Raw genomic sequence first — 12695 nt, 5'->3', positions numbered from 1 at the left:
GGAGGTTTTATTACTAAAAACGTTTTGTGAAACCCTAGGAAACAAAGTTATTCAGATGTCTTTACTGCAGTATTTCCTAGAGATTTTAATCTATCATATTAGATGCTTTATAAATGTTTAAGAGAATGATATATAGGAATATATTTGCAGTTGATATAAAACTTTGATCTTATAGACAGTCCATATTAAAATTTCCTTGCTAACTATCTTAGCGTTTTTTAAAGCTGATTTACTTGTTTGCTTGTTTTGAACCAGGATCTAGTTAAAGAGAATGCATTTGGCCATCATGGCCCTTTAGAATTAATTAAGAATGGGTTCTTAGCCCCACTCCTGTTTTGTTATTTATTTGTTTGTTTGTTTATGATGGCCACACCTGTAGCATATGGAGCTCTCAGGCCAGGGACTGAATCTAAGCCACAGCTGTGACCCATGCCACAGGTGCAGCAATGCTGGATCTTTTAACTCACTGCGCTGGGCTGGGGATTGAACCTGCGCCTCCACAGAGACCCAAGACATTGCAGTCTGGTTCTTAACCCACTGCACCACAGTGGGAACTCTCTGTTTTGTCATTTATGATATTAACATTTTTGAATGGTCTAAGCCAGTTGGTTTGCAGAATACTTATTATTTTAGATTTGTCTGATTTTTTTTCTTTCTTTTTTTTTTTTTTTTTTTTTTTGTCTGTATAGTAAGATTTAGGCTAAGCATTTGGGGCAGGAATACTACATAGGTAATATTGATCATAAGGCATTTGAATTGACAGTTTAAGATTTGTAACCATTACTACCAAAAATTCAGTTTAGTGAAGTTCTTCCCTAGGAATATAAAACTATAGTATGTGTTTTATTAATGATAAAATCTATTTTGTGGGTGTCGAGTATAATTTAGGCTTAAATTGTCAGTAGAATTTTTGTGAAATTTTTTTTTGTGTGACATTAGTTACCAGTTATCAAATGACTGCCATAATGTAAAGTTATATTAAGTCTTGGTAGTACTTTAGAACTTGCCTTCTCATTTTTGTAGATGTAAGTAAATTAGGAGTGGAAGATTAGAGATGAATCTGTATCCTACTTTCCTGCTACCTGAAAGAACCATGTGACCCTTTGAAGTCTTGTAATTGACTCCCTAGTTTACTAAGGGGTCCATATATTCTGAAATTTTGTTTGTTATAAGTCATATCTTTTTGTAGGAAGTTTAATTATGGTGAGAAAAGTTTGTCTTTAAAAAGCCACATTTTAGCCAATAACTTAACTCAGGTAGTACTGAAAAGAACAAAACCTGATTCAACAGAATGATTTGAATGATCTTTTTGAGTTGTAATTAGTTTGATTTACATAATTTCAAATTTACGCAGTAAATATATATTGCACACCTGCTGTGTGCACTAGGGATGTAAAGAATGAATAAGATAAAGGTAACTGTATCTTATTTTTTTAAAAGATAGTAAAATACATAACTAAAAATTATTAAAAGTAAAGTGTATTCTTCAAAGAAATCAAATAAAAATATATTCTTTAAAGAACTCATAGTAAAATGTAAGGATATATTTATTTTAATATAATAAAACATATAGTGTATATAAAGTTTTTTTCTTTGGCTGCTTATCAAGTTTCAAGCAATATGAAAATGAAGAATGGATACATTTATGTCCTAAGAGAGAAGGACGAAAATGTAGCTAATTAGTGATATAATTAGTTATAGCTAAAGACAGACAGGAGTCACAACTTAAAAATGAGGTTGGAAAAAATCAACATTAAAACAGATGACAAAGGTAAAGATGTTTTGTGAGTTTACACTTACTCTAGGGAAGCTGTTTAGGGGCTTACATTATTGTTTGTATATTTTAAAGGTGGTAACTGCTGAGAGTTTCTACTAGCATTGCTTTATGATTTGTACTTACTAAGAAATAACTTACAAAAGGAGGAAAATTGAGATCAGTTGATAGATTTGGGAATTCAGTGAAGTCCACTAGGAGATTTCAGAGTAAATGCTTTTATTTTCTGTGGCGGTAGTGATTTGGTTGGTTTACTCCTAATGTCCGATGCTGGTTCTCTCTGTGATTTTTGATGCCTCACCCTTACTAAGATCAGGATAGCAATTGATTGGCTTCTGATGCTATTGAAAAAGGTTTAACTACTGGAAATATTAGGACTTAATTTTAAGGATTCTGTGACAGAGACCCTTAGGCAGAAAGGAAAGGAAGACTTACTTGATGCCTGCTGCGTGTCAGGCACTGTGCATGTTGTGTATGTTATCACATGTATGCTCATAGCAACTCTGTGAGAAAGATAGTTGTATTTATCAGTGAAAAAATTGAGATTTGGAGAATTCAAGTAACTTGCCCAAAGACATATATATGTAATTAGTTAATTAGCATCAGAACCATCATATAAAAGCATTTCTGATTCTAGATCCTGTATTGGGTTGTCATCAAAGCTTGTCAAGTATTGCCTGTTTTTTCAGCTGCCCCTGCCCTGCACAAGCCTTCCTACTGGCAGTGCTATCTCAGGGCTACCTGGTATTATTTCTTATGTGCTCTGAAGAGTACAGTACAATAAACAGTACTCTGAAGAGTTGGTAATTATTATTTACTTTACAATTTCTGACCTACCTTTAAGAATATAAGCTTCAAGAAGACCATGTCTACTATGTTTGCCAGGGAAATCCCCAGTCCCTAGCACAGTGCTTATTAAAACATATTAAGCCCTTAAGAAATAATTTGTTGAATGGATAAATACTGATGAATCCTGCCAAATATTATCATTATCTCCGTTTTATAGGGAAGTCTATGGCTCAGAGAAGTGAAGTAAATTGCTCCAAATCACACAATTAATAGATAACAGTCAGGGTAAGCCTGTGCGCTCTTCTTCAGTGTGCTATACAGCAGAATTAGAGTCTTCCTGAAAACTTGTGTGCTTTGCTTGGAAAATATGAAATGCAGCAATATTATTCCTGCCTCATTTATAATGTTCTTAGACTTAAGAACATTTTAAAAGCCCAATTTTTTTTTTCTTTTCTCCTATTTGTTCTAACCTAGAATGTCTTATTCTTGGGCTGTAGCAGTGGACAATTTAAGAAGAAGTATACCCACTCTAAAGGGACTGTGAGTTTTATTGCTGCTTAAAAAATAATTTCCCTGAAACCAAAATTCTTTGAGTTGACTAATCTTGATAAACGTGCATGTGAGAATGACACTAAATTTGCTCATTGTTTTGGGCTCAACATCTCTCACCTGACTATACTCTTCTTTCTCTTCACCTCTGCTTCTCTTCTATCCCCACTTACCTCTAATCTCTTATTTCTTTGTGATTCTGGCATAATGGCGGCCATTCCAATGGGTTTGGCTGGCTTGTTTGTATATAATAGGTTCCTAATGTACCTAAAACTCCTCTAATTTTCTAGGAAGACATAACAAAGCCATGAAGTAGATTAAATGTGACTATTAGGCTTACTATCTTTTGTTTTCATGAAGAATGCTAACTTCAGAGAAAAAATGACATGGAGCTGTATCATGTAAAACCTTCACAGATTAAACTTGGCAGGAGAAAATGAAAGAGTTAGAACAAGAGATAAACTATCCATTGAGTATTAATATTTGCAAGTGTGCCTAATAATTGTCATTATTTTGTTAAGGGTTTATTTTAACTTTTATTTGTTGGAGAAAAGTAACCCAGTGTTGACAGTGACACCATTATTTGAAGATATAGTTTAGGAGTTCCCTTGCGGTGCAGTGGGTTAAGGATCCAGCATTGTCACTGCAGTGGCTTGGGTTGCTGCTGTGCTACAGGTTTGATCCCTGACCCAGGAACTTTCATATGCTGCAGGTGCAGCCTAAAAATGCAAAGAACATAAAAAGATATAGTTTACAAAATAGGCTTTTGCATGTTTTGAAAGTTCTTTGAATAGTTGCAAATCATTTATACATTCATATGGTTAAATGAATAGTGTCATTTTTACTGGTGTCAGAAAACTCAGTTGATTTCATATTTATGAAATATTCTAAGAAATAGACATTTAAAAAAAAAACTACAGTTCTAGTTTTATCCCTAGTTTTCTCCACTGATCAAGGACTAGTTGAGAATTTCTTTAGAACTTTATTATCTCTATTAGCTTACTATCAATTCAAAAGGCACATGAGTGTGTAACTTAAGAAATAAGAGTTGGCAGAAACTATTGGTACCTTGAGGAATTACATACAAATTTTGGTATATCAAGGATTAGCTACCAAGAATGAAACTCACCTAGGAATGGGATTTTCTCTTTGAATTCTGAAATAAGGCTCTGTATGTTTCCATAAAAATAGTAGCAGTAAAAATTTACAAGAAGCCCCTGTGTGAAATGTTGAAGCATTGATAGAAAGGAGGAGCATATTGCTCAGAGAAAGAAGCAGACATACAGATACTGTAAAAAGAGTTTTCCCTTAATCATTAGTGAAATTAGCATCATGATATGTGTGCCTACTAAGTCAGGTATGTCTGTGTCAAGCTGGTCTACTAGATTTCATTAGCTCTGAAAAAGACTTGTTTATCTTCTTTACTCTGAGACATAAAGTTCAGCAAATCCAGTTCTATATTCTCAATTCATAGGGCTTCCTACTACGAGATTTCTGTTGATGACGGTCCTTGGGAAAAACAGAAGAGTTCAGGGCTCAATTTATGTACTGGAACAGGATCAAAGGCCTGGTGAGTAACTCGGGATGTTGCTTATCAATTTTTGTGGAATAATTTAAGTCTGTACTTTGCTTGCTATCTCCTATCAGTGTATCTAAGGTCTGTACTACGCAAGAGGTAGCCTGGAGTTGTTAATTGGTTGGCTCAGTTTCTGCTACACTCATCGATTGGGTCCAGGAGTCCAGCTTTGACTTCTGAGATTACAGCTCAGCCTGTAATCTCAGCATGCTTTTAGGGACTGTATTTTTTTTAAACGAGGAATATGTGAAGTAATAGTAATAAAGAAATGAAAACAGTCCAACACCAAGAACTATGCTGGAGGTTTGTGCATGCAAGGGCTAACTAGACATAACCTGGGGTCTCTGTACCTTGTTTACCCTCTGACCTCTGTCTGGGAGCTCTGCTGCTTAGTACGCACATGCACATGCCTCCCAACTTTTATCTGTGGTTAGCTTCTCTCTTTGAGTACATACTTGTATTTTAGAATTACCTACCACATAGGATGTTAATAGCACTTCACATTCAACATTTTCAAAACTGAATTTATTGTCTTCAGTTCTTTTTCTTGATAATGATTTTTATTTTTTTCATTATAACTGGTTTACAGTGTTCTGTCAGTTTTCTACTGTCCAGCAAGGTGACCCAGTTGCACATAGATTCCTTTTTCTCCCATTATCATGCTCCATCATAAGTGACTAGATACAGTTTCCAGTGCTCAACAGCAGGATCTGTTCCCTGTTTTGCTCAGTAGTATCACTGTTAACCTTGACTTCATACTCTCTAGAAAACATACTTCTGCTTAAAACCTTCCTCTTATCTTTGAGTCTTCCTTTTCTCCCCTCTTCACATTACTGGTTTCTAAATCCTCAGCTGTACTTCTGAAGTCCTAGTCCCCCCTTTTCAGTTGCTATTGCTATTTCTTTGGTTGTAGTCCCCCATCTTTTCAGTGAATATTCTTTGTGTCTCACCCTTTCTTCTTTAGGCTGTCATTCATACTACCACAGTGTAGTACATCTAAAATGTAGATACATCTTATTCTGTCCCTTCTGTGTTTTAAAACTTTCATTACTGCTGACTATGTTCACATTACTCAGACTGTCACATAAGGCAACTCTTTAAATATGACCTCTAGGGTTCCTAGCCAGCCTGTTCCTGCCCAACCCTAACCCTTCAACACACTGGAGACACTATGGGCTACTTGGAATTCTTAGCACAAGCCATGTTCACTCTGGATGTTTTGTTTTTGCTCAGTGCAACTTCTTCCTGCATTGAATGCCCAAACATTCTCCACTTTCCATCCAGTGGCTGAAAAATCTAGTCTTCAAAGTCATTTTCTGTAGGAAACCTTTACTAGAACCTAGTTCCTTTCATAAACCTAATTAATTAATCCCCCCCTTTTTACCCTCCCCGGCACTTTTTCCTCATAGCACTGTTGTAGCACTTAGCACATTATTTGTTTCTAATAAGCTCATACCCAGCTCGTTTGAGCAACTTAAGGCACATGGGGTGGTGACTAGTGATTTTTTTTTCCTGTTTAATTTTTTTGTGTGCACAGTACTTAATTACATATTCATGTTAATTTCATATTCATTTAAATACTTCCTGAATAAATGATTACACTCACAAATACAGCTGAAATAGTGCTTATCAAACTAAGTTTGGATAGTTGAAAATTGAGTTTTATTTTCTCTACCCTACACCTTATAATCAAATTCTGTGTTGATGTGCATCTAAATCAGTATGGCTTAGATTAGAGTTTCAGTTGCTTATTAAAGTCTCCTTTGTCTCCTGTGCTCTGGTTTAGAACCAGCGCTCTCTGTCTCTCTAACTATACCCTGTCCCTGCCACCTGCTTTACTTAGCTCGTTTTCTTCTCTGCTCAGCGATATGCAGCTTACTTGGCTTCTAACATGTTCTACTCTCCTCCTTCTCATTACTGATAATTCTTTCATTACGCTTGCCTTTCACATTTCTCTTTGGATCCTTCTTCTCTTCAGAAAGTAGGGGGAGGAGAAAGAAGCCTAGGGGCCAGAGGGGCTGGGGGAACGCTATGCATTCTATACGTTAATAATTTCGACTTATTGGAGTTCCCGCCGTGGCGCAGTGGTTAACAAATCCAACTAGGAACCATGAGGTTGCGGGTTCAATCCCTGGCCTTGCTCAGAGGGTTAAGGATCCGGCGTTGCCGTGAGCTGTGGTGTAGGTTGCAGACGCGCCTTGGATCCTGCACTGCTGTGGCTCTGGCGTAGGCCGGTGTCTTTGGCTCCGATTGGACCCCTGGCCTGGGAATCTCCATATGCCCTGGGAGCGGCCCCAGAAAAAGGCAAAAAGACTAATAATAATAATAATAATAATAATAATAATTTCGACTTATTGCAGTACCATCTTTGAGCACTTTTTGTCCCAAGCGAGTGTATTATCTTATTTAATTTCTCAGAAATACTCTGGAATTGGGTGATTTAGTAGAGTGTAAAAAGTCTCAGAAATTATCTGACTGGCCCAGAGCCTTGTGGCTAATAAATGGAGAAGGCAGGATTTAAATTCTGGACTTTACTCTAAACTGTAGACCTCATGAGCCACAGAAGGAAGAAAAACCTGGAGGGTCCCCTGTGGGAGATTTACAAGACATGTTTAGAAGGGTTGCCCATGACAATACCCACTCTTATTCCTTTAGCTAGAACTTAGTCACATGTTATGTAGCAAGAGGAAGTGGAAAATACAGCTTAACCATGTGTTTGGGGATTAGCTATCCCATTTTTGCATTTGCAAAAATTCTTCCACAAGACATAGGACCTAGGGGTTATGTTGCATAACCAGTGTCTTGAAACTGTTGCAAATTCTCTTCCCAGTGCAGAGTGTGGTTTGCGGCACACTCTAGGAGAAGTACCACAGAGTGGGATCATCTCTGTTTCCATGAGTTCTTAAGACTGTTCCCAGTCCTCCTCGGCCATACCTCGGTCCTCGCAGACTTAACAAAGGGTGAGGAGGTGTTCTAAAGTGAAGAGGAAGTTTTCCTAATTGGCAAAGATATAAGACCGTCTTTCAGTTTGGTTGTTTTTAGTAGAAGTTATGTCTGATTTCAAATCAGAACTCTTAGAATAGTGAAGGTTGTAGAGCTAAGGGAAAAGCTGTTGCACGCTCGCTAACACCTGCTTTGGCATATAGTTTATCTTTGATGTAGAATGTAAACCACTCCTAAAGGTAGAGTGAATTGTCTGAGATTCACAGGAAATTAGTTTTAATTTAATCCCAATTCAGAGGACGTAAATTGTATTAATTTGTGGTATTACTTAATAAGTCATAGTTCTAGAAATATTAGAGCAGGTTTTGTAAGACTTGATGTGAATGACGCTGATTTTTTTTAATGTAAAGATTTGTGTATCTGAGTTTTTCTTAAGAGAATGTCCAAAATGTTTTCACATTTCTCAAAAATGTGGTGGATATAGGATTAGAGGGGTATATGCAGTGTCTCTTGTTTCTCCTCCTCAAAAGCATTAAGAGCCACTGAATTAGGTTTAGACTTGTGTGACCATGCTGTGTTATTCTGTTCTTTGGGATTATTTACTGAGAAGAGTGAGAAGAGTTATGAGGCAGGAGAAGAATTCCAAATTACCTAGAAGATTTTTTTTGAAACCCTTCCTTAACCATCTTTTTACATCCCAGCAAAGAGCTGCTTTTAAAAGTTATTCATGTTTGTGTAAATGCTTGTTCTTAAGTGGTTAAGCAAGGCATCATGCTGGTAAAAGATTTCTCATCTTCAGAAACGATATTATAATTTAAAGAAATACTACACTTTAAAAAATATGTTAAATATTGCAAAAGGGTTATACAGTGAAAAGCTGGTCTCTATTTTTGTATCTCTAGTACTAATCTCCAGACACAATCACTATATATGCATGATTTTTTAATATAAATAAAACAGGGAAGTTTAGATATGTATATTAATAAAACACACACACACACACACCATATAATGCCTTTAGTTTTCTGACTTAACATATTGATATCTTTCCATACCAATACACAGTTTGCTTTTTGGGGGTGGGGTAGTGGGGGCTGCACTCACAGCATATGTAAGTTCCCAGGTTAGGGGTCGAATCAGAGCTACAGCTGCCGTCTTTCACCACAGCCACAGCAACACAGGATCTGAGCCATGTCTCTGAACTATACCTCAGCTCAAGGCAACACCAGATTCCCCGACCACTGAGTGAGGCCAGAGATCAAACCCCCATCCCCATGGATACTAGTTGGATTTGTTTCTGCTGTGCCACAATGGGAACTCTCAACAGTTTGTACCTTAGTCTTTTTTTTTTTTTTTGGCTGCACCTGCTGCATATGGAAGTTCCTGGGCTAGGGATCGAACCTGAGCCTCAGCTGCAACCTACACTACAGATGCAGCAATGCTGGATCCTTAACCCACTGCACCAGGCTGGAAATTGAATCCACACCCCACGGGGCAGGGATCCTTAACCCACTGTGCCATGGCAGGAACTCCTTTAGTCGTTTTAATATCTATGTATTAGTCTGCTGAGTAGCTGTAATACAATTTAACCAGCTTCCTATGATTTTGCTAGTATATGCTTCCTAGTTTTGCTATTATAAACAGTGCTTCAGTAAATATCCTTATGCTTGTCTTTGTGTATTTATGTGAAAGTATATTTTAGGATGAACTGCTTGAAGCCTGTGTTCATTGTAAATCTTAATAGTGCCCTCTGATAGCAATTTCTGTAATTCCATCGGGGTGTAAGAATACTTCTTTTCCCAAACTCATGCCAGTGCATTATTTATCAGTTTTCAGTCCTCAAAAGCTGAGAGTCTTGTTTTCATTTGTATTGCCTCAAGTATGAATGAAATTGAACATTTTTTCATATGGACCAATGAACTGTTTGCCCACTTTCAAAAACTATGAGGTGGCTACTGTTTTTTGGTTGTTTTTTTTCTCTGATAAGTTCTAAGAGTTCTGTGTGCATTAGATAGATTACTCCTTTTTCATTTTTATATATTTTTAGAACTAAATGAGAAATGTATGTGGTGTTTGTTTTCTAGGTCATTCAATATTAACAGGGTTGCAACTCAGGCTGTGGAGGATGTTCTAAATATTGGTGAGTACCAAAATAGCTCTTATATGTTACCGTTATAATATGCTGTGTAATGTATATATTTTAGTGTATGTTAGCTATATTGTGTGTTGTAAGATATTTTACCTAATCAAAATATTTCCCCCCTTTTCTTTTTCAACAGCAATACGACAAGGAAATTTAAGTCTTCCATTGAACAGAGAATTGGTAGAGAAAGGTCAGTCACAAATGATCATAATTACTGACATTTTCAGTTAAGTTCTATATAGATTTTGAGGATGTACTTATCTCATTAAGCCATGCATAGTAGTTTTTTTGACTCAAACATGCTCTTAGTATAATACCCTTTTAAATGTATTTAAGCAATAAAAAGTTTAAAGCTGGAATTTTTTATAATGGTTTCTGTCAACCATGGAAATATATATACTCTCTATGTCAAAAGAGTGTGACCGCGATATGTTTGAGGGGGGTAGGAAAATATAAAAAAATACTCATCTGGCAAAAAGGAAATGCACACCTAAATTCAGATATTGATATATCCTTTGAATGAGAAGGAATTCACTGAGCTGTGAATGCTGACCTTCACCTTCACCTTCACCTTCACTAAAATGTTCTCTTTAACCTTCTCTTACCTACACCTGCCCACTTACTTCAGGGTCCTTTTAAGAGAACCAGTACTGTTGGAGAAAGGATATTGAACAGGGAATTTGAAGACAGGTTCCAATCCCAGGCCAACCAGTCACTCATCATGAAGCGATGGGCAAGACTGATTGCTGGCTTCTCTACTTCCTCAACTGTGGAATGAGGGGCGGGAACATAGGAATTCTTGAAATTTATTTGTTAGGTTTTATTTTTAAAAATATTTAAATTCTTCAACTGAAAAACATTGATTTAAATAAGAAATTTTAACACACTAAGTTAACTCATCTATCAGTCATTTTGAAAATGTAGGCCTCAGGCCAAAGCTAAATCTTGCTGTCTGTGTCTAATTAAGACTATCCTAAGACGTCAAGGGAAATTATTTAAACAACAACAAAATATCCAAACTTATTTATAGTTGCATCTACCTACCTACGTAAGGATGTTTCAGCATATACAGTCAAAACAAATAAAGACACAAAGTATATTATCAACACATTTTAAGACAACAACTGTCTTCCATAAACATTTGGATTTGAGAGTTACCAGAACAGGCATGTTCTTGGTTCCCTGTAAGATGATATAGCAATACATATTAAAGTATTTTAACAGTGTCAGTTCATTTGTTTGTACATTTTGGATTCCTACATAGGACTTTCTTTGTTGGGGAGGTGGTTTGCCTTTTAAATAGTTTGTAAGCAAGACTAAATCTCTACTCTCCAAAATGTGCTATTTTCTCCTCCTCTCCATTTGCAACCTAAAAGACTATTTGAATCATGGGTTATGAGCTAGAATAAGTGTTAAATCTATATCAAAGATAGGAAAGTTAGGCATTTGTAATAATCCATTCTTCATTATATAATTTACCTTAAAGTATAATATATATACAACAACTGAAATTCATATCAGGTATATAAATTAATTTAAGGGTATAAAGGAGTTCCCCTTGTGGCTTGGCGGTAATGAACCTGACTAGGATCCATGAAGACGTGGGTTCAATCCCTGGCCTCTCTTAGTGGGTTGAGGATCCAGCTTTTCCGTGAGCTGTGGTGTAGGTCATGGCTGTAGTGTAGGCCAGCAGCTGCAGCTCCAATTCGACCCCTAGCCTGAGAACTTCCATATGCCGCAGGTACAGCCCTAAAAAGACCAAAAAAGGGGGGGAGTATACATAAAATACAGTGATTCATTTTCCTCTTAATAAACACATCGCTTTACTGAGTATTACTCTTTTGAAGATCTGACTATCTTCAGAAGGACTGGTGAATACCAGCGGCACAGTCACTGTTACAGATACTTTTAGAACTACTTCCTTCAGAGCTAGTGCATTTGTGTTTTGTGTGTGTGTGTTTGTTTATAGAGAGGCAAATTTTCATTTTTGAGAGCAAATTTGATTTTTTTTAAAAGAGCCAAATAATTCAAATGAAACTTGGTATATAAGGTAGATTATCTGACAGTTTTGTAATGTCTTTTAATGTGGTGCTCCACTAAACTCTCTTTCAAGCCCAGTTTCTTTGTACAGTTGTCTTTAACCAGTTTATGCTCTGCATGTCAATCTTTGTGTGCCTCTTGGTTACAGGGAAAGTTGGTTCCAAAGATTTCTTAAAAATATCTTGAGTAAGAGGAGTTTCATTAGAGAAAGCATATTGCTTATCATTGAGACTGTATTTTATATCAAGACTATTAGCTTGTAATTATACTTATAATTTTTTGGCTTGGTATTTTGGAAAGAACTTATTAGCAAGGGAACATGACAACCCAAGTTCCATTTCTGAGTGCCTCAAACTAGAGTTTCTCTGTTTTTGTTTGATTACTAGCTTTGTAGCCCTCCCACAACTACCACATGCACCTATTTCCACTATATCTTGTGTGTGATGTAGGTTTCTGTGGGCTAATCTTGGCACATACGCCTCACTTATAAGGATTTCCTTTACTTTTTAATGGCATGTTTTGTGAGTTCCAAGAAACTTGCTGCCAAACAGACCTTTGGAAAATAACTGCTACTTTAGTTGGGAAAGCACTCATTTTTATTGTGTACTTCTCAGAAGGGACTGTCTTTGATTGAATGTGTTAATATTCAGCTTTTTTTCCCTTTGTAGTAACAAATGAATATAATGAATCACTGCTCTACAGTCCAGAAGAACCAAAAATACTTTTCAGTATTCGAGAACCAATAGCAAACAGAGTTTTCTCAAGCAGTCGTCAACGTTGTTTCACCTCAAAGTAAGCTTCCCAAGCCTGACTTGTGACTGTCTTCCTCTCTTGTAATTATTATAAAGCACACTTGGCTTTAAAAGTACTCCGTTTTATTA

General features: G+C 36.5%; 1 protein-coding gene across 4 annotated transcripts in view; it reads left to right on the top strand.

The window, feature by feature from the left end:
- Positions 1-12695, top strand: part of NADK2 (NAD kinase 2, mitochondrial) — a 50357-nt gene that overhangs the window by 32743 nt on the left and 4919 nt on the right. For 2 of the 4 annotated variants that reach the window (XR_014831141.1, XM_003359754.5), the window contains 5 exons: positions 3038-3103; positions 4587-4682; positions 9716-9771; positions 9911-9964; positions 12483-12606. Coding sequence is in view for 2 of the 4 variants with exons in the window: in XM_003359754.5 (XP_003359802.2) it covers positions 3038-3103; positions 4587-4682; positions 9716-9771; positions 9911-9964; positions 12483-12606 (396 nt within the window). In the remaining 2 variants the exon portion in view is untranslated. The remainder of the gene's footprint in view (positions 1-3037; positions 3104-4586; positions 4683-9715; positions 9772-9910; positions 9965-12482; positions 12607-12695) is intronic. The other 2 variants (XR_014831140.1, XM_003133885.5) reach the window with 1 other exon arrangement.

Source organism: Sus scrofa, chromosome 16 (assembly GCF_054392235.1).
Source record: "Sus scrofa isolate SSC_HxYL_T2T_F1_AM1 chromosome 16, Sscrofa_HxYL_maternal_Yorkshire_Landrace_v2.0, whole genome shotgun sequence".
NCBI lineage: Eukaryota > Metazoa > Chordata > Mammalia > Artiodactyla > Suidae > Sus > Sus scrofa.
This window is presented reverse-complemented; position numbering and strand designations above follow the sequence as displayed.